A 27870-nucleotide genomic window follows, 5' to 3' on the forward strand; every position below is an offset into this window, starting at 1 on the left:
TACTTTCTGCAAAGTTCACCTAAATTTTCTTATGTGAAATTCAGAACTAAAGTGACTTTACGGCCAAATGTTTTCCCAGGGTACTGATTCTAAGGGGGCCCTGATTACAATGCACAATTACAGTAACTGCAGCTTTAAAACATAAATGCCACCTTCCTATGTTTGTGGCAGGGAAAAGACTTGTCACATTTCACCTATACTCCTTCTCTATGGTTTCATCTTCAAACAAATTAATACAAATACACCCAAGGCCCACTGCCTGGGTACACAATGAGAAACATAAATAAAAATAAACATATAATAGACAAAAAACTATTATGTGCAATAGACTATGATTACCTGGAGGTAGGAATTGTAGTTGGTTGTTAGCTAATCGAAGATGACGTAAAGCTCTCAGACGACCAATTTCTGGGCAAACAATTTCTAAGGCATTGTCACTAAGATCCAGACACTGGAGTTTTGCAAGGGATCCAATGGCTTTCAAAGAGAGAAGAATGGCAAAAGCAAAATGAATCTGAGCCAGATGTTAGGCCTACTCTTTGATGAAGTATTCCAAGTTAATATTTTAATACTTAATGTCTCTGTCTCAGTTGCTCACAAGATAGTAAAAATGCAGAATGAACTTTATTTAATGGGAATGACAATATTTCTACCTCAAGAATAAAATACAACTTTTAAAAAAAGCATAAATAAAATCATTAAAACAATGTAAAAATTGCTTGGATAATTCATGAAATGATGCATAAGGTCATTTTTGCCTAACCATAAGTCTCAATTTAATTAATTAATTAATTTATTTATCTTTACAGTATAAAAATGGTTAAGTTTATTCAACTTCCTGGATATTTTGGTGAAAAATACTTATTAAGTCTTAACCAGCACTATCACACACACAAAAAAGCTTCCTTGGTCTGTTTATGAATGGCCTCAGAGCTCTCCATCAACACAGAGCAACCTAAAGTCTATTGTAGACCAAAGTGTTCTGAAGAAGAAGAAAAAAAATCATCCAAAAAACAGGATGAAGAGAAATAAGCTGTGTCCCGCCCCCAAAAAATAGTTAGAAGTCACATATTATTTACAGAACACAGTAGTTTGGTTAGTTTGGGGAAGGGAAGTGAAGAAATAAGATCCAGTGCCTTGCAATAAAGATGCTTCAGTCTCAGTACTTCTCCGCTTTCTTTTCTTTCTCAAATGAATTTATTACATTTCAAATTTATTATTTTGTTATTTATATCACAACAATTCATCTAATAATAATAATGTAGCTAACCATTAAAACCATTTTACACTTATTACTTATGTAATCATAGTTCTTAATTGGACCTATTAAATTAGAAAAAACAGCTTTGAACATATGTAAATTAAAAACACTTTATAACTAAAATTCCTTAATACCCAAACCAAAACAGGTTTAAAAAGACAATGTATTCTATTCTTTCATAATTTGTAACAAATATCTCACGACAGTGCAAGGTATTGGTGGAGGGTTGATGTATGGGACCGCTGTATGATGTTATGCATGTTGGCTTTTTAAGTTTACAACTTTTACTATACACTTAATTGTTTATGTATGTTCATATATAAATGACATAAAGATAATAATAACAGGGAGGTTTGGGGGAACATACTTTGGTTAGCAGTAATATTTTGACAATGCTCTTTAATCATAAGTTAAAAACGTTTAACAACAATGTGTTGGTAGTAGGGTGAGTTATGAGAGTCCTGTATGATGTTATATGTGTTTGTTTTGTAAGTTCACAACTATTACTATACACTTATTGTTTATGTATATTTGTGTGTGGGTGATATTCCAATAAATTAATTAAAAAAAAAAAAAGACAATGTATTCTACTTATAACCAAAGCTGACATCTTAGCATCATCTAACTAAAAACTGGAGAACTTACCTTCCGGAACTACAACTATGTTATTTGAATGAAGGTACCTGGTGGGGGAAAAAAGGCAAAACAAAACAGTTGTTAACCTTCAGTACTCTTGCTAGGTAATCAGTTTGTAAAATGCTCATTGACCAACTGATAATCCTTGGGAATAATGTTTTATGCTAAAATTGCAAATATTAAATATATTTACTGGTGTAGTAGCTATTTTAAAATAAAAGCATCCATATTAGATAAATTATGAAACATTTTTTTACTTCCTAAAACAAATGACTAATTTCTACATTTCAAATATTCATGTTTTCACAATTGCACCTACTGTGTAAAGGGACATAAATTACTATGTAAAGGAAGATGCAACTTTTAGTTTCTAAAGGATAACTTCACAAAATAAACAGATCAAAGACATTTCCAGTCAGCATGCTTAGAAGAACTAAGAATGGAGAGATTAAGTACTCATCATTTATTATATCTATAGAAATTCTCTATTGTCAAGGTATAGAATTTATTTCACAATAAAAAGAATTTGAGAAAGAAATAAAATTCTTTTCTTAAAAAAAAGAAAGAAAAGAAAGAAAGACAACAATAGTTGACAAAGGCTGGCAAGTCCAGGCCAAGTATGAGTGAACAACACTTTTCATAGTGAAGTATCTTTGGCTCACTCTGGCGGTAATTTTATGGAATTGTCAGTAACCCAACTACTCAGGGCCACATAAAAAAGTGGCTACAGGAGATCATACAGCAATTTAAGAAAATCAATTTTATCATTAATTTTGATATAAGAGCACTAGATTTTGATAAACTTGATTTTCAAATCTCTAGCTGTTTATCATACTTCATAAATCAATCTATTAAGTATTTTTAAATACAATTTTGAAATTTTCTTCTATATTTTTAAGTCTACTATCAAATGTTAAGATGTCAATGAACATAGAATCAGAAAGATAGAAATTTAAGAATTTTACAAAGATTATTTTATGCTGAAATAAATTTTGGAAGAGGTATAAATCTGTTGAGTCTAATATAATTGAAGGAAGTACAACATTCTATCCTATATTGTATTCCTTGCTTTGTGTATATGAAATGATTCCACATTTTAAAACCAATACTTTTTGACCATTAATATTAGAAAGGAATACTTAAATACTTTATCAGATGACTCTCAAAATTGTGTCAAAAGACTAAATGTAAATAGGCATGCACACTTGCATACACACACACATACACTTGCCATTTGTTATACAAAAGCCAGAGTGCCTAACTACCAAAATAAAAAGACTGCTGGTTGAAATATAACAATTTTTCAAACCAAATATTTGCCTATTCTCCCAGTTCAAGTTCTACCTATATAAAAAGATCTTAAAAATGTGCAAATCAATTTTATGAATGCAAGTATACATTATTATGATTAATATCAAAAAGTATATTTTAACACATTAAATTAGCTACATTATAATGGAAATGGAATATAAAGTAGTATGGAATATTCCCAATTCTTGAGTAGACATTAGAATAAACGAGGGGCCTTGAAAAAGATTGGTCCAAGTCCATCCCATACCAAGTAAAATACCCTCTGGTGAAGAGAGTTGGACTTCAGTATTTTTTTTTAACCCCTCAAGTTATTCTAATGTGCAACCAAGTAAGAATCATCACTGGAGTTGTGGATCTAAGAGCATTCTCTGGAACCAGACTGCATGCATCTCAATGGTCTTGTAATCATGGGAAAATTACCTAACCTCTCAGTTTGCTAGCCTAAAAAACACAGATAAGCATAGTATTTACAACATAGAGGTGTTATAAGGATTAATAAATTAATAAATGCAGTAATATACATAACCATTATAAAGCACTTGTGTTTAGCACATAGTAAGAGCTTAATAAATGCTACTGTTATAATTATCATCTTCGTGGTCAAAAGTCATTTGTAGACATAGGCTTAGGACTTTTCATTTTAAGTCACTTCCTTTTTCTTAATTTTTCTAACTTCGGAGTAATTGAAATCTTTAGTGTTTCAGTGATAAGTAGTTTCATCATGCTTGTCTACTCAAAGAATGTAGGAACTCATTCATTACTGGTGGGAATGCAAAATGATACAGCCACTTTATAAAAGTTTGGTAAATTTTATAAAGTTAAATATAAAAATACCATAAAACCCAGACTCAAACTCCTAGCTATTTACCCAAAAGATTTGAATACTTATATACATAACACAAAATAACAGCTTTATTCATAATTGCTAAAAACTAGAAGCAAACGAGATGTCCTTCAACAATAGAATGGATAAACCGTGGCACACCCAAACAATGGAATACTATCTAGCAGTAAGAAGGAATAAGCTATTGATTCATACAATATATATGAATCTTAAATACATTTTACTAAATGAAGAATCAAAGGCTACATATTGCACAGTTCATTTATGACATCAGAAAAGGCAAAACTACAGGGAAGAAAACATATTAGTTGATAGGGCTTGAATGAGCAGTCAAAAAGCTTCCTGTAGGAGTGAGTGTTCATCTTGTCATAATATGTTGTATCAGTGGGTAGAGATCCACATAATGAGTGGGAAGGTTTTGGACCCCCATGCTGGGGGGTCCTGCTATGTTCTCAAATAGAGGGGTGGGCAGTGCTCACCCCTATCAAGAGCATAGGCAGTGCCTAATAAGGGAAGACAGTCCAATATGTCAAACCCTCTGTTATTACAAGTAACTATGAATGTTGCTCTTCAAGGAGTGAAGCTTGGTGGTTGCTATGGGTCCTGAGGGGAGGGGGAGGAAAGAATAGAATAGATGGAACATGGGGTATTTGAGGGGCGAGAGAATTGTTCTACATGATCTCACAATGATGGATACAAGTCATGTTAAATTTCATCAAAATTTATAAAACAGTATGGTCCAAAATGTAAACCATAATGTAAATAATTGACCATGGTTACTAGCAATGTTTCAAAATTTGTACATCAGCTGCAACAAATGTACCAGCTGCATGTAAAATGTTATTCATATGGGAAAGGGGGAAAGGGGGAGATGTTGGGTATATGGGAATCCCCTATATTCTGTATGACTTTTCTGTAACCTAAATGAAAAATGGAAAACAAAGAAAAAATGAGAAAAATAAAGCACTGGAGGACTAAACAAGAAAATGTCACTGCACATATAAGACAACAAATCTTACAGTGATGAAAGACAATATTAAAAGAATTTTTTTAAATTTTTATTTTTATTACTTCAAATTTATTTTTAAATTTTTTGTATTTTATTTGTTATTTTTAAAACTATCATCATTATTTCATTTCCTTATTAACTGTATTTGATTTTTTTGTTGGCTTCATTTTTGAAGTTTTGGATCACAAAAGCGTTACAACTCTGGCAAGGGAGGATCATTGGTGTAGAGTGTCAGTGATGAGGGATGCATGGAAAGAGGTTCATGTGGGGCATACCTATAAGGCATATGAATATGTTCAAGTATCTATGGGACATTGTCATGGTAGGTGGAGAGTGACACAATAAATTAAGGAATATTGAATTCCCCTCCTGGGGAGCTCTACCACATTCTCTAATGGGACAACAAGAATCCTCTAAGTATAGGGGCAATGACTAGTGAAGGAGGATGAACCACTGATGGGCCCTTTACTTTTTTTTTTTAAATGATGCTTTTTATTTTTTATTTTTTTTTTAAGATTTATTTTATTTATTTCTCTCTCCTTCCCCCCTTCCCCCAAGTTGTCTGCTCTCTGTGTTCACTTGCTGTGTTCTTCTGGGTTCGTTTGCACCCTTGGTGGCACCAGGAAACTGAATCTCTTTTCTGTTGTATCATCTTGCTGCTTCAGCTCTCTGTGTGTGCGGTGCCACTCCTGGGCAGGCGGCACTTTTTTCATGCAGGGCGACTCTCCTTGCAGGGCACACTCCTTGGGCGTGGGGCACCCCCACGCAGGGGTGTCCCTACATGGCACAGCACCTTGCGTGTGGCAGCTATGCATGTGGGCCAGCCCACCACATAGGTGAGGAGGCCCTGCGTATCAAACCCTGGACCCTCCCATATGGTAGGTGGATGCTCTATCAGTTGAGCCATGTCTGCTTCCCAACCCTTTACTTTTGAAATTGAAACTTAGCCTAGTATTATAGGGTATCTAACAGTTACCTCCTGAGAGCCTCCATGTTGCTCAAATGTGGCCTCTCTCTAAGCCAAACTCAGCATATAAATGCATTACCTTCCCCCTAGCATGGGACATAACTCCCGGGGATAAGCCTCCCTGGCACCAAGGGATTACTACCAAGCACCAATTAGCATTGCCACTGGGGAAAAAACTTTGATCAAAAGGGGTAAAGGATAAAGACAAATGTGTTTATATGGCTAAGAGACTTCAAAGTGAGTCAGGAGGTCATTCCAGAGGTTATGCTTATGTATGTCTTAGCAGGATCTCACTGACTGGCAAAGTAAATATTGTCTCAAATAGGGCGTTTCCTGAGGGCTCTGGAGCATCCAGACACTATAGGCAGGACAGATAGCTCAGGAGTTTGGCCACCTGCCAGTGGGCCCTACTTTGGAATTTATGCTTCCCAGTGTGACAGAGCTGGACTCAGGAGTGGTTTCCCTACACATGGCTCTTTGAACCTATAATACTGGAGTTGATAGGTGTATGTCCAAGAGACTTAAATCTTTGGGCTGTCCATGTGCCAAATCTCAACAGAGTAGCCAGGTCACTGGACTCACCCAGGACAATTAACAAGGAGATGATTATGGATAACAACCATCCCAAGGAACAGAGAGAGTCTATAACTGCAACCAAGATAGTCCCATCCATCTGTCCCATGGTATCTAAGCCCCCTCTCAATTAAGAGGCTGAGTGGGTGGCGGACTTGGCCCAGTGGTTAGGGCGTCCATCTACCACATGGGAGGTCCGTGGTTCAAACCCTGGACCTCCTTGACCCATGTGGAGCTAGCCCATGTACAGTGCTGATGCACGCAAGGAGTGTCGTGCCACGCAGGAGTGTCCCCCGCGTAGGGGAGCCCCACGTGCAAGGAGTGCGCCCTGTAAGGAGAGCCGCCCAGTGTGAAAGAAAGTGCAGCCTGCCCAGGAATGGCACCGCACACACGGAGAGCTGACACAACAAGATGATGCAACAAAAAGAAACACAGATTCCTGTGCCGCTGACAACAACAGAAGCAGACAAAGAAGACGCAGCAAATAGACACAGAACAGACAACTGGGGGGGGAGGGGGAGAGGGGAGAGAAATAAATAAATAAATAAATAAATCTTAAAAAACAAAAACAAAAAAAAAAGAGGCTGAGTGGCCATCACCATCCCAGAATCCTCAGGATTGGGGGATGAGCGATGGACTAGAGTAGACTTACTGTTATTCTACTATAGACTTACTGTGATTCTAGCAAAGGAAGAACTTTTATTACTGATGTGGAGGCAGTGGCCACTGGAGGTTCTGAGTGGAGAGAGAGGGAAAAATAGGTATAATATGGAGGCATTTTTGGGACTTGGAAATTGCCCTGAATGACACTGCAATCATAGATACAGGCTATTATATCTTGTCATAACTTAGAAAATTGTGCAGCTGAGAGTGTAAACTACAATGTAGACTATAATCCACACTTAGTGGCAATGCTCCAAAACATGTGCATCAATTTTAACAAATGCACCACACTAATGAAGGATGTTGTTAATGTTGGAAAATGTGGGCAGGGTAGGGAGCAGCACATATGGGAATCCCCTGTATATTTTATGTAACACTTACGTAATCTAAGTCTTTTTAAAAAATGTGAAAGTATATTTTTAAAAACTTCTTATAAAGAAAATACTATGAACAGTGGGCTGCACTGAGAGACTCTAACAAACGTTTAAAGAAGAATGAAGGGAAACGGACTTTGGCCCAGTGGTTAGGGCATCCGTCTACCATATGGGAGGTCCGCGGTTCAAACCCCGGGCCTCCTTGACCCGTGTGGAGCTGGCCATGCGCAGTGCTGATGCGCGCAAGGAGTGCCTTGCCACGCAAGGGTGTCCCCCGCGTGGGGGAGCCCCATGCGCAAGGAGTGTGCCCGTGAGGAAAGCCGCCCAGCGCGAAAGAAAGTGCAGCCTGCCCAGGAATGGCGCCGCCCACACTTCCTGTGCGGCTGACGCCAACAGAAGCGGACAAAGAAACAAGACGCAGCAAATAGACACCAAGAACAGACAACCAGGGGAGGGGGGGAAATTAAATAAATAAATCTTTTAAAAATAAATAAATAAATAAAGAAGAATGAACACTAATCCTTCACAGCTTCTTCAAAAAAGCAAGTAAAGAGAGAACCCTTCCCAACTCATTCTACGATGCCAGTATTCTATGGATACTGAAAACACACAAAGACATCACAATTTAAAAAAAACTGAAGACCAATATCCCTTAAGAAAATAGATGCAGAAATCCTCAACAAAATATTAGCAAACCAAATTCAGCAACATATAAAAAGGATTATACATCATGATGAATGGATTTACCTTAGTAATTAAATGTTTTTTAACTTAATATCAATCAATGTAGTAGTACATAACATTAACAGAATAAAGGACAAAAACAACATGGTCATCTCAATACAAACACACACAAACAGAGCTCTGGATAAAATCCAACATCCTTTCATGTTAATACACTCAACAACTAAGCATAGAAGGGAACTTTCTCAACCACATAAAGGTCACCTGTGAAAAAACTACAGCTGATGTCATACTTGTCGGCAAAAAACAGAAAGTTTTCCCTAAGATCAGGAACAAGATAAATATGTCTGTTCTCTCCACTCTATTCAACATTGTATAGGAGGCTCTAACCAGTGCAATAAGGCAAGAAAAAGAAATAATGGAACCCAGACTAGAAAGAAGTAAAACTACCTCTATTTACAGATGTCATGATCATGTATTTAGAAAACCCTAAAAAATACAGAAAAACCTATTTGAGCTAATGAACAATATTAGCATGGTTACAGGATACCAGATCAATATGCAAAAAACAGTTGAATTTCTATACACTAGCAATGAACAATTCAAAAAGGAAATTAAGAAAACAAATCCCATTTAGAATAGCATCTAAACAAATGAAACCCTTAGGTATAAATTTAACAGAAGAACTGCAAAATTTTTATACTGACAATTGCAAAACATTGTTGAAAGAAATTAAAGACCTAAATAAATGGATGATATCTCACATTCAGGGATCGGAAGACATAATATTATTAAGATGGTAAATTCAATGCAATCCCAAATTAATCTACAGGTTCAGTGAAATCTCTATCACAATTCCAGCTTCCTTTTTGCAAAAATTGACAAGCTGATTAAAAAATTCACATAAAAATTACAAGAGACCTAGAATACCAAAATGATCTTGAAAAAGAACAACAATGGAGGTCTCATTCTTCCTGATTCAAAACTTACTACAAAGCTCCAATAATCAAGACTCTGGGACATGAGAATAGACATATAGATCAATGGAAGAGAACTGAGAGTCCAGAAAAAAGCCTGTGCCTGTGGTCAACTGATTTCTAACAAAAGCGCCATGACAATTCAATGCGGGAAAACTAGGCTTTTCAACCAGTGGTGCTGGGACAACTAGCTATCCAAATATAATATATGAAGGCAGACTCCAAATCACACCATATACAGGAATTAACTCAAAATGAATGAAAGACAAATGTAAAAGCTAAAACTATAAAAGTCTTGGAAGAAAATATAAGAGCCAATCATTGTGACATTGGATTAGGCAATGGTTTCCTAGGTATGACACCAAAAGCATGATCAACAAAAGAAAAAATAGATAAACTGAACTTCATCAAAGGTAAAAACTTTTATATTTCAAAGAACCTATGAAGAAAGTAAAAAGACAACCTACAAAATGGATGAAGATGTTTGCAAACCATCTATCTATCTGGTAAGAGTCTAGAATCCAGAAAATACAAAGAGCTCTTAAAACTCAATAATTAAAAGATGCTCAACATCATTAATCAGTATGAAAATGCAAATCACAACTATAATGAGGTAACACTTCACACTCATGAGGATGGCTACAATAAAAAGGATGGACAATAAGAAGGGATGGTAGGGATATGGAAAAATTCAAACCCTCATACACTGCTGGTAGGAATGTAAAATGGTCCAGACACTGGAATACTGTTTGGTGGTTCCCGGCAGTTAAACAGAATTACCATATGGCCCTCAATTCCACTCCTAGGTATATATCTAAAAGAACTGAAAATACCTTTTCACATAAAAACTTACATATCACTGTTCATAGAAGCATTATTCATTAATAGCCCAAAAGTGGAAACAGCCCAAATGTCTATCATTTGATAAAGGAATAAACAAAGGTGGCACAGCCATGCAATGGACTATTATTCAACCATAAAAGAATGAATGATACACACTACTTAATGAATAAGCCCTGAAAGCATTATGCTACATGAAAGCAGCAGATGCAAAAGGCCTAATAATATATCATTCTAATTATGTGAAACATCCAAAATAGGCAAATCCACAGAGACAGAATGTAGGTTAGTGGTTACTAGGTAGCTACCAGAGACTAGAGGAAGGGGGAATGGAGAGTTAGTACTAACGGATTTTCTTTTGGGAAGATGAAAATGCTCTGATGATGTTTGTACAACCTTACAAATAAAGTAAAAAAAATCACTGGATTATATACTTAAAAAGGGTAAACTTTACATGAATTATACTTCAATAAAAAAACCTAAACATGCAATTACCATGCAACTTGACAATTATCTTCTTAGGAATTCAAATACCAGAAAATTGAAAGCTTATATGCACAAAAAAAGTATGTATAAGCATACCTCATATTATTGCACTTTGCAAATATTGCATTTTTTACAAATGAATGCTGTGACAACCCTGCTTCAAGCAAGTTAATTGGCGCCATTCTTCCAAAAGCATGTGCTTGCTTTGTGTCTCTGTCATATTTTAATTTAATATAAGGTATAGGGAAACAGATGTGGCTCAACCAACTGGGCTCCTGTCTACCATATAGGAGGTCCAGGGTTCAATGCCCAGGGCCTCCTACTGATAACAAGCTGGCCCACGTGGCAAGCTGGCCCACACAGAGTGCTGGCCCATGCTGGAATGCCATCCCGCACAGGAGTGGCCCCACTGTGAGGGAAAGCAGCCCCATGCAGGAGTGCCGACTGACACTGAGAGCTGGTGCAGCAAGATGACGCAACAAGAGACACAGAAGAGAAAAAAATAAGAAGACATAGCAGAACAGGGAGTTGAGGTAGCGCTAGAGAGTAATTGCCCCTCTCCCATTCCAGAAGGTCCCAAGATCCGTTCCCGGAGCCGCCTAATGAGAATACATGGAGGCACAGAAGAACACATAGCAAAATGGACACAGAGAACAGACAATGGGGGGAATGGGGCGGTGGGGGAAAGAAGGAAATAAATCTTTAAAATATATATATAAGATATATATAGTTTTTTAGGCATAAGGCTATTGCACACTTAATAAAACTACAGTATAGTGTAAACATAATTTTTATATACACTGGGAAACCAAAAAATTCACATGAACTGCTTTATTGCAAAATTCACTTTATTGAGGTGGTCTGGAACTGAACCTGTAAGATCACTGAGGTATGCCTGTACATGAATATTCATGGCAGCTTTATTTGTAACAAAAAACTATAAATAACCAACATGTCTTTCAATGAGTAAATGAGCAAACCAACTGTGGGACATCCATCTCATGTAATATAACAGCAACTAAAAGGAACAAACTCGATATATGCAACAACTTGGATCACTCTCAAGGGAATTATGCTAATTGCTAAAAACCAATCCCAAAATGTTACACAGTATATGAATCCATTTATATACATTCTTATAACGACCAAATGATAGAAATGGAGACCAGATTAGTGGTTGCCAGCTTTTGAGGGATCAGGGACAAGGGACATGTTGATGGTTGTAAAAGGGATCCTGATAGAAATATGTGTTATTGGTCTTGACTACAGTGGTGATTACACAAATATACCCCTGTGATAAAAACACAGAGCTAAATACATACACGCTAATGAGTGCACATAAAAGTGGTGGACTGTAAATGAGATCAGTGGATTGTATCAAGGTCAACTTCCTTCTAGGACCTTGTACCATAATTATGCAAGATGTTACCATTGGTGGAAACTGGGTGAAGACTTCACAGGGTTTCTCTTTATGATTGCTTACAAATGCATGTGAATCTAAAATTACTTTAAAGTAAAAAGTTTAATAAATAAATAATTTTCAGCAAACAAAATCAGAGAGAATATGGGAACAACTATAAAAGCCATTTGTTCTCATTTTTTATTTTCATTAGCTATCAAAAGCAAAAATTATAATATTTTAACATTTTTCTCTCAGCTCTAAATCTGCTTTCTTAAGATGTCCTCTTTTATATGGGAGCTGGACATTACCAATATTTCTTTTTTGCCAGGTGGCTTGGCAAATAGAATATGCTGGAGTGACTTTGCAAAACAAAAACAGCAGGAAGGCACTTCCATTCAAGGTTGTAGTCCCTCTGCAATTTTTCACTCAGCCCAGAGCCAAGACCGGGTGGCACTCACCTCAGCAGACCTCATGGACTACCTCAAGTCATATTCTCCAACTGTGAACTGCCCCATTTTCAGCATATGTGGCCACACCCTCAGGCCACACCCTCCCCATCCAGCAAGCCACTTGTACAGACCAGCTTCAACCACCCTCCTGGCAAACTGTCTTACCCCCCAGTGCCACTTCTTCAGTAACTCTGCCGCACTGCCAGACAATTGAATCTCCAGCACATAGCATGACTCAGTGGACCAGTTCCAGACAATCAACAACCTCTAGCAAGAGTGCACCAATTCCACACACCAGCTCTGCCAGAAATCCTCTGGTAAGTTTCTGCAACACCAGCAGGCTGCATGTTCTGGTGGTAGCCATACCTTATTTGAAGAGGTCTAAATCTCAGCAGTGGGTGAATTCCTAAGCCTTTAGTTCCTTCATTATCCATTCCCCTGAAGCCCAGAGGAAGTTGCTTAGTAGCTTTTTTGTATTTACTGAACTCCCTTAAAGCCTTCTATAACCTTTTATTGTAGTCAACATTTTACTAGTTAGCAATTCTTTACATTAATTTTTCCTCTTTAAATTACTGGTGTGGTTTCTTTCTCCTAACTGGACGCTGACTAATAGTGGGGATAAGATATAGTCCTAAATAACACTGAACTAATTTAAAAGAAGAAAAGAGGAAACAGGAACAGAGAACAGATAGAACAAATAGAAAACAAATAGCAAGATGGTGAACTTAAACTCAATCATATCAATAATCATATCAAATGTAAATAGACTAAACACTCCAGTTAAAAGGCCTATATTGTTAGATTAACCCACTAATATTGACTTCAAGATCTCCACCTTAAATATAAAGTCATAGACAGGTTAAAATAAAAGAATGATAGTTCCAATTCCAGTATGAGAGAGTAACATTGTACTGGACTGATCCTCTGTAGGTAACAACTAAAACCCTAAGGAGACATGATGTTGAGAGAAATAAGCCAGACACAAAAGGACAAATATTATATGATCTCACAGATAAGAAATAATTTGAATAAGCAAATTCATGGAGTCAGACTAGAATACGAGGTTACCAGGTGCTGGGTAAGTATAGGTAATAGAGAAGTAATGCTTAATTGGTACAGAATTTCTGTTTGGGGAGATAGAAAAGTTTAAGTAATAGATGGTGGCAATGGTAGCAAATTATGAATGTAGTTAACATGAATAAATTATATAGTTGTTAAAAAAAGAGGAAATTTTTGTTTGTATATATGTTGTTAGACTAAAATTTCTTTTAAGAAAACAGCAATAAAACAACAACAAAACCAAACAAACACAGAAAACACGCAATGCCCCAAAAGCACTACGTAGGAAACAAAAGCAAGATAATTCTGGGGGGAGTAAAAACAAGAAGGAAATGGCACTGTTGGATTATTCCTTTAAAAAACAACAACAACAACAGTATTTAGTCTAAGGAAGAGTACACATGGCTACCATGCAAAATGGCTAAAACTTTGATGGAAAACTCCAGTCTTGTTAGCCCAAAGAACCTAGTTTACAGAGTTTAGGGAAATCACAGTCACTGGGAAGTAATGAAGGGAGAAAACCAGAAAGGAATGAACTAGACAGAGAGAAAGAACCCCAAATTCTATGTGTAATTTTGCCTAAAGCTATGGTTGACCCTAGAATCACATATATGAGGAACAAACTTCAGCTAAAGATAAAAGAACAGAACTGAGTTTTGTGCTGTCCAAGAAATAAAGTTTACCATGAGTCAAATTAAGTAAATTACTTCAAAAAAACAAACACACAGAAAATAACAGAATTCAATCTCCAAAACATAAAACTCACAATTGCCAGGATATAATCTAAAATAACACCACCATACAACAGAAAATGTGACCCATTAACAACAACAGAAAAGGCAAACAATGGATAGTCCACGATAATCCAGACACTGGAATTAGCAAAGATGTTTTACATAGCTATTATAACTATGCATAGTGGCCTAAGTTAAAATATGTCTATGAAGAAAAAATAAGGACTCTCACCAGAGAAATAGAAACTATTAAAAAAAAAGAAAATTCTATAACTAAAAATTTTACTACCAAAACTGAACACAGACTGAAGTCAAAGGAAAGAGTCAATGAACTTAAAGACAGATCAATAGAAATTATCTGATCTGAAATGCAGAGAAAAAATATTTTAAAAAAACAACAACAAAGCCTTGGAAGTATGTGGGACAATATCAAAAGCTCTAACATGTGTGTAATTGGAATTTCAAAAGGAATAAGAGAATAGAGCATAAAAAATACTTGAAGAAATAATGGTAGAAAATGTCCCAAATTTGGTAAAAGGCATGAATTCACAGATTCAAGCAATTCAGCAAACTCAACCAAGATAAATGTAAAGAAAATCACACCTAGGCACATCATAAACAAACTGCTGAAAGTCAAAGATAAAAAGAAAATCTTGGAAACAGCCAGACAAATAATGACATATTACATACAGGTGAGCAATGATTAAAATACCACTGACTTTACCACTCACTTCTCATGTGGATCTATGAAAACCAAAAAAAAGTAGAAAGTATTTTTAAAGCACTCAATGAAGAAAACTGTCAAGTGAGAATTCTACAGTCATTCTATATGTAATTTACTTAGGCGTCTCAGGTTGTAGTCTTCATCCTCAAGATTGCTTCATCTTTTTATGTGAGGTCCTCAAGGGTTTTTTCTTTAGGTTCAAAGTATGAAAAAGCTTTTGGCAAAATTCAACATCCATTCCCAGTACAAATTCTTGGGAAAATAGAAATGAATGGTGTGATAGGCAGCCTCTAAGGTGTTCTCCATCGATCACCACCTGGCACTTCTCCCTTTGTGTAGTAGCCTGCTTTCAAGATCAGGCTGGACCCAGTGACTACCGAATGAATAGAACATATCAAAAGTAATGGAATGTCATTTCCAAGATTACAGAGAGACTATGGCTTCCATCTTGTATACCCTATCTTGCTTTCTTGCTTACTCATTCTGATGGAAGTCAACTCTCTGCTGTGAGCTACCCTAGATAAAAGCCAAGTGGCAAGAAAATTAAGAAGGCCTCTGGCCAGTAGCCAGCAAGGAACTGAGGTTTTCAGTCCGACAGTTTGCAAGGAACTGAATCTTGCCAACAACCACATGAACAAATGTAGAAGAGAATCCTTCCTCAGCTGAGCCTTCAGGTAAGACCACAACCCTGGCCAACAACCTTCACTGTAGCCTTGCGGGAGACCCTGAGACAAAGGCACCTCTCTAGGTTGTGCCCAGATTCTTGATACACAGAAAATATGAGATAATAAAAGTTTGCTATTTTAAACCATCACATTTTGGGATAACTTGCTATAGAGCAACAGATAATTAATAAAGATGGATGTTTCCGAAATATAACAGAATATGCATATCTTAGCTCTAAAGCAGCCATCTTTATTTTCTTTCCCTATCTGGTTGCATCATCGTTTTTTCTGGTTCGTCGCTTTGCCACACAGGGGCCTGTGCCTCACTGCAGAGGTCTGGGATGACTTTTTTTTTAATCAGGAGGTCCTGGGGATTGAACCCGGGTCTTCCCTATGGTAAATGGGTGCTCAATTGCTGGAGCTGCAGCAGCTTCCATTAAAGGGGAAACCCTAGAGTCAGTCCCACTAAGGTCAAAAAGAAGACAAGGATGTTCATGTTCTCCAGTACAATTTGACATTGTTCAGGAAGGACTAGCCAATGCAAATAGACTAGGAAAAATAGTGGCATAAGATTTGGAAAAGAAGAAATAATACTATTTGTATCTGCAGACACAAGTGTATACCTGGAAAACCCTAGAGAATAATAAAAAAACTAACTCAAAGAATAAAAGAATTCAATGAGGTAGCAGGATATAAAATTAATGTGTAAAAATCAACAGCATTCATCTACACAATTAACAATAACCAGTTAGAAAATATAACAGGTGAGAAACCATCATTTACAATAGCAAAGAAATTAAATATTTAGAAATAAACTTGAGAAATGTTCAAAGCCTAAATGAAGAGAACTATAAAGCACCCCTAAAAGACACAAAAGTAGAACTTAAAAAATGAAAAGCCATCCTTATTCTTGGAAACACACTGATGTATTTAGGGATATGTAACTTACTCTCTGTGGCAGTTTGATATTATTTACGAATTCCAAAAAGATATATTGATTATGCTTGTAAACTGGCCTGCTCCTCTGGGCATGACACCCTTTGATTGATTTAAATTCAAAGGCTTCACATTTACTTGATTAAATCAAGATTAGTGCTTTGATTCGACCAAGTCATTAGGGCGTGCAGGGTTGAGTCCTTGCTCCTTTAGTAAACTGACACTCAATCAAGAACACAGAAGTAGATACACAGAGAAGATAAATGGAGGAAGAGAGACAGCTCCACAGACATGGCAGAAGCCACAGGAAGTGTGTTGAGTCATTTTGCCTGCAAGTTTCCCAAAAGAAATGAGCCCTAGGAAGAGAAACGAGCCCTATGCCAGCCTACAGCTGAGATCGTAAGAAGCTGGACCCATGGAACCTTAAGAGGGAAGAGGAAGGCTGAACCTTCACAGACATTGCCTACCATCTTTCTTTAACACATGGCAACAACACAGTTTGGTAAGGAAGTAATCTTGAGCTGGACTCTTTAGGACCTTGTAACTATAAGCTTTTACCCCAAATAAATACCCTTTATAAAAGCTAACAGATTTCTGGTACTTTTTATCATCACCCCTTTTGATTGACTAACATACTTACTATAAGGTTCAGAAAAAAAGTAATAAATATACATATACTTAGGTATAAAGAGAATGAAAGCAAAAAATTGATAAAGCAAAGGGAGTAAAACGTCACCAAAAATGTTTAAACTGAATCTAATTGAGAAGAAATAATCAGACAAACCCAGACACCTATAAATATCGCTATTACAGACACTGAGATAATTTGAATATGAACTGTATATTAGATAATATTAATTGAATATCAATGTCCTTGGGTGGGTAATGATATTGTAACTATGTGCAAAAATGTCCTTATTCTTAGGAGATACATGCTGAAGCATTTAGGGGCAAAGTATCATACCATTTACTTTCAAATTACACAGAAAAAAACAAGTGTGTGCATGTATGGATGTAAATATATATGTGAGGATGTGGGACAGAAGGAGAGAAAGCAAATTTGGCAAAATGTTGGACAACTGGCAAATTTAGGCAAAGGGGATATGCAGTTCATTGCACTAAGTTATCAACTTATCTGTTGGTTTGAAATTTTTCAAAATACAAAATTGAGGAGGGAAAAGAGGAAACAACAGAGACTTTCAGCTTGAAGATGGAGGTGTTAAGTCAGCTGTCTCCTCTTTACTTCCTGCAAATCATGCCAGATAACAAAGAGAAAAAAGAAACAGAAATGTAAACTTTCTTCTACAAAATTAGGAGGCAGATGGGAAGAAATTTCTTATCTTCCTTAGTGGTGAGTCAACAGACACTTAACGTTGATGTATTAGGGGGAAAAAAAAAGATATAAACGAATCATTTAGTATTATAGAGGTAATCATCAAAACAACTAAAACAAATGAAATATGCAGGATTCATGGAATGAAGCTTTATATTTTAAATCTCTTATACTGTCTTACTATCTGTATCAACTATTACATGTAGAAATAATAATAGATTTTTTCAATTACATGGATTATCCAGTAGGATTCTATGACAAAGATGTTATACCCAGAGAAAATGTATCTTTTACCATCTGTACTACCTGGAGGTAAGATATTTAAAACACAGATTTAGGTGGTAAAATAATTTTAAATTCTATTGCATTTACCAGAATCAGAAGTTTACCTATGTACGTATCATGATCATGATATCAGAAAATTAGAAAGAACATTAAAATAACATATCCTATTATTTCAAATAACTTAAAATTATTTTCATTCTTGCTTTTTAAAAATTTTGAGTAAATAGACTCACAGTTCCACAAGGTTTGGAAGCTTCTGAGCAAGGTTTTCTGGCTGAAAATTAAAAACTCAGAATTAAATTTTATTTTTGAAAGCAGTATAATCATTTCTAATTACCTTAAACACAAAGTATTATCTTTTGTGGGGTATAAATTGTAAGAAAACAATTTGAATATGGTAAATCAGCAGGTCTGAGTTTCACGCTTACAGAGACCATACTACAATTTAAATTTATAAATTTGAACATATAAAGTCAATATCCCTTAGAGAAATCAGAAACCTCATATCCTGTGGGTCACGGAAAAAATAAAAATGTTCTTAGTTCCTGTAATCTGGCCCAGGAAACCAAGCCAGTCATTCCCGTGGTGAAATGAACGTCACTCTTACATAGCCTCTAAAGCTGACCCTTCCATGAGGTTGAACCTTCACTTTTAAGTACAGCAGACTGTACAAGACACTTGCAAAAATCCATCATCAAGGACTGTAATTTTATAATACCATGATGGCATATTACTTTGTCCATACTATTTTTATTCTCTGGTGAAGAACAGCCTTCACTTTAACACAACTGGGTTTTCTTTCTTTACCAAAAAACAATTTGCTTCTCAATCATCTGACTCAAATTAGAGAACCACAAAGCTCTTTCCAGATATAGATGCTAGGAGGGAAACTAAGCTGGTACACTAAGCTTGAGTGTGCATCCGGATCCCCTGAGAGTCTTGTTGAAACGAGTACTGGGACCCACTCCCAGAGTTTCAGATTCAGTAGGTCTGAGGTGGGTCCAAAAGTCTTTATTCTAATAAGTTCCCAGGTGACACTGATGCCTTCAGCCCAGGGACTGCCTTTGAGAACCACTGACGTACATTATCAAATGACTAATACATCAACACCAGCCATATCCCATGTATCTTCAAATTAATGCCTCAGCAAATCATTAACCATTCGCTATAATGGACCTTTATGACCCTTTGGTAGTGAAAAAATTGAAACTGCTAAATTGATATATGATGAAGATATACTATAAGATATGATGGGGAAAAAATATGACTTTAAAAGAATACTTCAGTCATCACTAAAGATGCAGGGATTTTAGCATTTGAGCATGGAAATCTACTATTTACATCATGAACCTATTAATAAGAATCCAAAAGTTTTTGAAGTTGAAGGAAAATTTATAGATTTCATTAATACTGCTAATAAATCACTAATTCCTTTCAAATAAAATGCTTTAAATTTTCCTCCACATATATATCCATTCAATAATTAATAAAGTTTAGTTAAAAGAGATATATACAGCAAACCTTCTCCAAACCATAGAGAATTGGAAAAATCAAGGCCAGTGAAAATGAGAGTTGATAAGATTAAATGTTCATTGGGGGGATGGGAGGGGGAAAAACAGAAAAACTATTAAATGACACTAAACACTGCATTTCTTACAAATGTGGACAATGGACAATGAACCAGATTTCTTGACATTCAAAATCTGAGCTTGTAGATGATTCCCAGTTATCATCTTTTTTTTTTTTAATTCACCTTTAATGTTTAGAAATTGGAGCAGTTTCTGCTGAGGTCAATTTTCCTACCCGTTTTATATTTTGAAGACCATACATACTATTTTCAGAAGTTTTCAAATCACCCCTTATCAGTCTAAAAAGTACCATTTGCTCTTGTATTTGTCCCTTATGGAAATGCTCAGATATCCTTTCTGGCCCCCTCACTCATGGAGCCCAGGGGAAAGTGCTTCTCTGCCAGAATCTTCTATCCATACCTGGAGTGAGTAAAAGTAAACCAATCTTTTTTTGTACTGCTTTTCACATAGATCAGAGGCTATGGACATAACTAAAATGAATGAGCAGGTCCTAATGGAGCCTGCAGAATCTGAAGTGTACATGCCCCATCTAAAGGGACAAGCTATTCATCTAAAGGGACAAGACTATTCAGCTCCAGTTGGCAGCTACTAAGCCAGGAGGCGATCATGGTAGTACCACATCTTCCAGTCTGTCCAAAGCAAGCCAGAAATTGGGATTTTTGTCATTCAATTATTGTTTATTAATTTGGAAATTAATCAAAGCAAAATACTATGCAGACCAAATAAAATAGGTCTACAAAACAGGTCACACACCCATAGTGTATGGTGTGGTACGTGGGGTAGGGAAGCAATGATTAATGCTTTGGAATTTGATAGAGACTGAAGTGAATTCTGCTTTAAAAAGATCAGGCATCTTTAAATGTGGGTACCCAAATCTAAAACCATGACTATGGAAGAACTGCAGTGTGCATAAACTGGATTATCGTCCACAAAGATGATGCTCACGTGAGATCTATAAGGTTTTATCAAAAGGCCTTTCCATTCTGTGTATACATAATGAAGTTTTGCCTTGGTTTATTGCTACACTCCCAAGACAAAGTTACCTACCTCACCTGACTTTTTACTTCTTGGTAGATTACTTAATAGTGACTGTCCATAAAATAAGTTACTCTTCTAATATGCCTCTGTAATAACTTGGTTTTCCTTTTACGAAGGGTTTTCTTAATGCATATTTTTACACAATTTTTACTTTCTCCAGAGGAACTGGTGGATCTGTGGAAGACCACATTGATGTTCGATCCCGTTCCACTATAAAACACAAATGTTGGTTAAAATATCTCACACACACACACTCCCATACAGTGCTCCTTAAGAGAAAGTAAGGGAAATCCCCAAGGGCCAGAAACCCTAAGCTCAGGATAAACAGAGCTGGTCCAAGGAAGTGTCAAAGGGCCTGAGGGAAGAGGAGGGGTGTTGTTTGGCAGGTGTGGGAAACAGGCCTTGGAAGGATCCTTCCCACCGAGTCAGAGCCGTGAAAGGCCTGGCCCTTTTCAAAAAGAATCCTAGAATAATTCTACTCACGGGCTGAAAGCAGTCTTCTCTCCACTGGAGGCACTGGGTAGATTTTTTTTAAAAGCCTACTAGAATGACACCTACACATGCATGCACACACATACACAGAGCTCAGATTTACACATGCACAAAGATATGAGTTGTCAAGACTGAAGGAGGACATAGTCAGGAATATCCCCCCTCCCCCGCCCCAGCAAAGGAGTAATATTAGCCTTGAAATAAGAAAGTTTTTTTTTTAATTTTTAAAGATACTTAAATTACATAAACGTCACATAACAATGTAGGGGATTCCCATATGTCCCACTGCCTACCCCGCTCACATTCCCACACTAACATCTTTCACTGGCGTAGTACCTTTGTTACAGTTGATGAACACATATTGGCGCTCGCCACTAAGTGTGGATTATAGTCTAAACTCTTTCGCACAAAATTTTCGAAGTTATGACAAGATAAGCAAGCCATCTGGTCCTAGGCTCTTCCTAGTTGGGAAGTTTCTGATGACTAATTCAATCTCATTGCTTGTGACTAGTCTGTTGAGTTCATTAATTTCTTCTTTGGTCAATGTAGGCTGCTTGTGTGTTTCTAGGAATTCGTCCATTTCCTCTAAATTATCCACCTTGTTGGCATACAGTTTTTCTAAGTATCCTCTTATGATGCTCTATTTCCGTGGGGTCAGTGGTGATATCCCCTTCCTCATTTCTTATTTTATGTATTTGCATCTTCCCTCCTTTTTTCTCTGATATACTAGCTAAGGGTTTGTCAATTTTATTAATATTTGCAAAGAGCCAGTTTTTGGTCTTCATTTTTTCTACTGCTTTCTTACTTTCAATTTCATTTAGATCTGCTCTATTCTGTTATTTCCTTCTTTCTACTTCCTTTGGAGTTAGTTTGTTGTCCTTTTTCTAATTCCTGCAGGTGTGCAGTTAGGTTTTGATTTTAGCTCTTCATTTTTAATATAGGCATTTTATGGCTATGAATTTCCCTCTCAGTACATCTTTTGTTGCACCCCATAGGTTTTCATATGTTGTTGCCATTTTTATTTGTTCCAAGGTAGTTATTGATTTTTTTAAAAATTATTTTTATGTTTTTTTAAAAAGATACATATATCACAAAAAAGGGATGCATTAAAAAATAAAAGAGGTTCCCATATACCCCACACCCCACACCACCCCACTCCTCCCACATCAACAACCTCTTTCATCATGGTGGCACATTTATTGCATTTGGTGAACACATTTTGGAGCACTGCTACACCACATGGATTATAGTTTACATCAAAGTTTACACTCTTCCCCAGTCCATTCAGTGGGTTATGGCAGGATATATAATGTCCTCCATCTATCCCAGCAGTATCATTCAAGATAACTCCAAGTCCCAAAAATGCCCCCACATCACATCTCTTCTTCCCCCTCCCTGCCCTCAGCAACTCTCATGGCCACTGTCTCCACATCAATTATACAATTTCTTCCATTGCTTAAGTCACAATAGTGACCAGTGAGTCCACTCTAATCCATATTTTAGTCCTCCATCCTGTGAACCCTGGAATGGTGATGCCCACTCCACCTCTAAATCAACAGGGGACTTAGATCCCATGTGGCTGATGTATGCAATTCTCCTGCTTGCAGTTGTAGACACTCTTGGTTCCCTGGTGTGGTGGCTGACCATCTTCACCTCCCTGTTAGCTGACCTGGGTAAGTCCAACGAACCAGAGAATAGGTGTTGCAACTCTGCTGAGGCTCAGGGCCCAGCTGGTGCATGGTCAGTCCAGAGATTCAAGTCTCCTGAGTATACACCAACCCCAGCACCAACCACAGGTTCAGTAAAAATGACGGAAGAGGTATGTGCAGAAAGGTCACATCTGAGTCTAACTCCATCACATTCACAACTTCCAAAGTAGAATCCACTGGCAAAGCATTGAACTCCAGAGCCATCTGCCATGACCACAGAACCTGTGTGTCTCCATAGCCCTCAAGAGCACCAGTACCTAGGGTTGTATCTACTTTGGTTGTCTCTGGGATCCTGCTAAAACGTGCGTTAAGCGTGACCCCTCTGATGATCTCCCAACTCATTTTGATGTCTCTTAGCCATATAAATTCATTTGTCTTTACCATTTCCCCCTTTTGTTCAAGATCTTTTTCTAGTTGCATCACCAGCTAGTGATTGGTAGTTACTGATTTCTTTTGCAATTTCTTCCTTGACCCACTGATTTTCTAAGAGTGTATTGTTTAACTTCCATATCTTTGTGCCTATTCTGCTTCTCTGCCCCTTACTGATTTCCAGCTTCATTCTACTGTGGTCAGAGAAATTACTTTGTATAATTTCAATCTTTCTGAATTCACTGAGAGTTGTTCTGTGGCATGGCATGTGGTCTATCCTGGAGAATGACCCATGTGCACTTGAGAAGAATGTATATCCTGTTGCATTTGAGAGTAATATTCTGTATATGTCTATTACGTCCATATCCTCCAATGCATTGTTCAAGATCTCTGATTCTTTATTGACTCTCTGCTGAGATGTTCTGTGTAATGGTGATAATGGACTATTAAAGTCACCTGAGATAATTAGAGGGGTATCTATTTCTCCACTTAGTTTTTCCAATGTCTGCCTCATGCATTTTGAGGAGCCCTGGTTAGGTGTATAAATATTTATGATTGCTCCTTTTTCTTGATAGATTACCCCTTTTATTAAAATACAGTGGTCTTCTTTGTCTCTTACAGTAGCTTTGCATTTTTAGGGATATTTTATCCGATATTAGTATAGCTGCCCTTTTCTGGTTATTGTTTGCATGTAAAATTGTTTTCCAACCATTCACTTTCAACTTCCTTGCATCCCTGGGTCTAAGGTGAGTTTCTTGCAGACAGCATATAAATGGATCATATTTCCTTATTCAGTCTGCCAATCTGTATCTCTTGATTAGAGAATTTGATCCATTAACATTCAAAGTTATTACTGTCAAGGAATTACTTACATTAGCCATATTGTCTTTAGGTTTATGTATGCCATATGTGCTTTTTATTTCCCCTTTTACCTTTTTAGTTTTTCTTATACTCTCCTCCAACTCCCTCTCTCCTGTTTTTTCTTTTCAACCAGCAGAACTCCCTTTAGTATTTCTCAAAGGGCAGGTTTCTTATGGATAAACTCTCTTAATTTGTTTACCTGTGAATATTTTGAACTCTCCCTCATTTTTGAATGTCAGCTTTGCTGGATAGAGAATGCTTGGCTGGAAGTTTTTTTCTTTAAACACTTTATGCCATACCACTGCCTTCTTGTCTCCATGGTTACAGATGAGAAATCAGTACTTAATCTTATGAAGCTTTCCTTGTATGTAATGAATCTCTTTTCTCTTGCTTTTAGTATTCTCTGTCTTAAGCACTGGACAATTTGACAAGTATATGTCTTGGGGTAGGCCTGTTAGATTTATACAGCTTGGGGTGCACTACACTTCCTGGACAAACAAAACAGTAGCAACTAAAAAACAAACAAACAAACAAAACCACCTTAGCGAGCAAGATGGCAGTGGAATAAGGAGCTCCTAGAGTCAGCTCCTGCTACAGGACAGTTAGCAAACACCCAGAGCTCTATGGAGCTAGCTGAAGCACCTGTGTGGGGGCTCCAGGAGGCCAGAAGAGCATCCTGCAACGCCCTTAGGGGAGTGGAAAGAAGAGACTGCCCGTCTGCAGAGAAGACTCACAAGTAAAGTGCTCCACGCCAGGGAGGCCAGTGCCCATCCTCCACTGGAGGCACAAGCCACCTCGGGAGCTGTTCCGTGGCTGGAAGTGAAAGCTTCACTTCCCCAAAACAGGTGAGGAGGAGACAGTTGGGCACCAATTTCAGCTATGATGAGGAAATTCAGTGGGGCTACAGTATGATCCTGAGAACAGCTAAGGTTTGAGCCTGTCCAGGTCAGAAAGAGGCTGGGAGCCGCCATCTTAACTCCACGCCTGGCACAAGGGGAAGTGGGGCAGACTGAGAATCCCAGTGCTGGTAGGGACAGGTTTCTTCCCATCCAGATCTTATTGCAGGTCTAGCCTGGGCCCCAATGCCACCTCCAGCAGGGAAGAAGCTGCAGGAACCTGCACCAGCCTCTCCGGGAAATTCCTGGCCAAGCCGCGGAGGCCACTGATTGTCCTACTCTAGCTGCACAAGTCGCCCCAGGAACTGCTCTGTGACAGGAATTGGAAGCTACATTTCCCAGAAACAGGGGAGGAGGAGACAGCTGGCTGCCAATTTCAGCTACTGATTGGGAGACTCGGCTGGCTAAGAGATAACCCTGGGAACAGCTGGGGTGACAACCAGCCCAAGTCAGAAAGAGGCCAGTAGCCACCATTCTGACTCTGTCCCAGCCTGAGGGGAAGCCAGGCTGACAGTTTCTTTCACACAGATCAGCCTGCAGCCCACCTAGGCTCCAGTCCCACCTCTGGCAGGGAGGACGCTGAGGAGCCCTGCACCAGCCTATACAAGTAACTGCAGGGAACTTTGGCTGGCATAGACTGAAAATCAGAAGTCTACCAGTGCAACTGCAGTCATCTTAGGACCCGCACTGCACAGATTGCTGCCTATACCTGGAGCTCCATCCCTGCCCCTGGTAGGGGAGAAAGGATGTGAAGCTCCATTAGTCTTTCTGGGCAACTACAGTCTAGGCCTGCATGTGGATTATTCCACATAGCTGTGACTCTGTTCCTACCCCTGGCAAAGGAGAAAGTTGGAAGAAACTTCATTGATCCCTGGTGCAATGAGGGTAGCTTGAGCCTCCACAGCTTACAGCACCAACTACATACTTGGCTCCTACTGCATAACCAGTAAGGGACAAATGACAGGAAGCCCTAAACTAGAGAGAAAAACAGCACCCAGAAAAAATACTCTAGTAAGCCAGATGCAAAGACACCAACAAAAAATTACAATCCACACCAAGAAACAGGAAGCTATGGCCCATTTAAAGGAACAAGATAAGCCTCCAGATGACATAAAGGAGTTGAGACAACTAATTACAGATGTTCAAACAAGTCTCCTTAATAAATTCAATGAGATGGCTAAAGAGATTAAGGATATTAAGATACTGGATGAGCACAAAGAAGAATTTGAAAGCATACACAGAAAGATAACAGATCTTATGGGAACGAAAGGTGCAATCAATGAAATTAAAAAAGCATTGGAGTCATATAATAGCAGATTTGAGGAGGCAGAAGAAAGGACTGGTAAACTTGAAGAAACGGCCTCTGAAAGTGAACATACAAAAGAAGAGATGAAGAAAAGAATGGAAAATTGAACAAGGTCTCAGGGAACTAAATGACAGCAAACATAAGTGTCATGGGTGTCCCAGAAGGGAAGAGAAGGGAAAAGGGGCAGAAGGAATATTTAAAGAAATAATGGTAGAAAATTTCCCAATCCTATTGAAGGACATAGGTATCCCTGTCCAAGAAGCACAACATACTCTCATCCGAAAAAAATCCAAATAGACCAACTCCAAGACACATACTCATCAGACTGTCAAAGGCCAAAGACAAAGAGAATTCTGAGAGCAGCAAGAGAAAAGCAATGCATAACATGTAAGGGATATCCAATAAGATTAAGTGCTGACTTCTCACCAGAAACCATGGAGACAAGAAGACAGTGGTCTGATATATTTAAATACTAAAAGAGAAAAACTTCCAGCCAAGAATCATACATCCAGCAAGACTGTCTTTCAAAAATAAAGGCTAAATTATAATATTCACAGATAAACAGAAACTGAGAGAATTTCTAAGCAAGAGACCAGATTTTCAGGAAATACTAAAGGGTATGCTAGAGTCTGAAAAGAAAAGACAGGAGAGAGGGGCCTGGAAGAGAGTCTAGAAATGAAGATTATATCAATAAAAGTAATGAAAGTGTCAAAAAAGTGGTGAAAATAAAATATGACAGATAAAACTCAAATAGGAATAAATGTAACCAATGATATAAAGCACTTGTATTCAGAAAACTGCAACTCAATGTTAAAACAAATTTTAAAAGCCCTAAATAACTGTAAGAACATTTCATGCTCATGGACTGGAAGACTAAATATCATTAAGATGCCAATTCTACTCAAATTGATATACAAATTTATTGCAATCCTGATAAAAATTCCACCAGCATTAAAGAAAAAAATTGAAAACACAATCATCAATTTTATTTGGAAGGGTAACGGATCCTGAATAGCCAGAAACATCATAAAAAGGAAAGGCAAAACCTCATCTCCAGACTTTAAATCATATTATCTAGCTATAGTGGTAAAAACAGTGTGGTACTGGCCTAAAGACAGGCACAATAGACAAATGGAACCAACCCTCACAGGTATGGTCAAGTGATTTTTGACTAGTCTGTCAAATTCACACGGCTCGGGCAGAACAATCCATTCAACAAATTGGACATCCATAGCTGAAAGAAGGAAAGAGGACCCCTATCTCACACCTTATCCAAAAACTAACTCAAAATGGATCAAAAAACAAAAAATAAAAGCAAGAACCATAAAACTTCTAGAAGAAATTATTGGAAAATATCTTCAAGACCTGGTGGTAGATGGTAGATTCTTAAAGGAGGTA

General features: G+C 37.5%; 1 protein-coding gene across 2 annotated transcripts in view; it reads right to left on the minus strand.

The window, feature by feature from the left end:
* LRRC28 (leucine rich repeat containing 28) overlaps positions 1–27870 on the minus strand; it is a 213246-nt gene that overhangs the window by 164309 nt on the left and 21067 nt on the right. For both annotated transcript variants that reach the window (XM_058294635.2, XM_058294636.2), the window contains exons 3-5: positions 18446–18486; positions 1907–1944; positions 340–477 (exon numbers count right to left, since the gene is read on the minus strand). In XM_058294635.2, the coding sequence (XP_058150618.1) occupies positions 340–477; positions 1907–1944; positions 18446–18486 (217 nt within the window). The remainder of the gene's footprint in view (positions 1–339; positions 478–1906; positions 1945–18445; positions 18487–27870) is intronic.

Source organism: Dasypus novemcinctus, chromosome 3 (assembly GCF_030445035.2).
Source record: "Dasypus novemcinctus isolate mDasNov1 chromosome 3, mDasNov1.1.hap2, whole genome shotgun sequence".
NCBI lineage: Eukaryota > Metazoa > Chordata > Mammalia > Cingulata > Dasypodidae > Dasypus > Dasypus novemcinctus.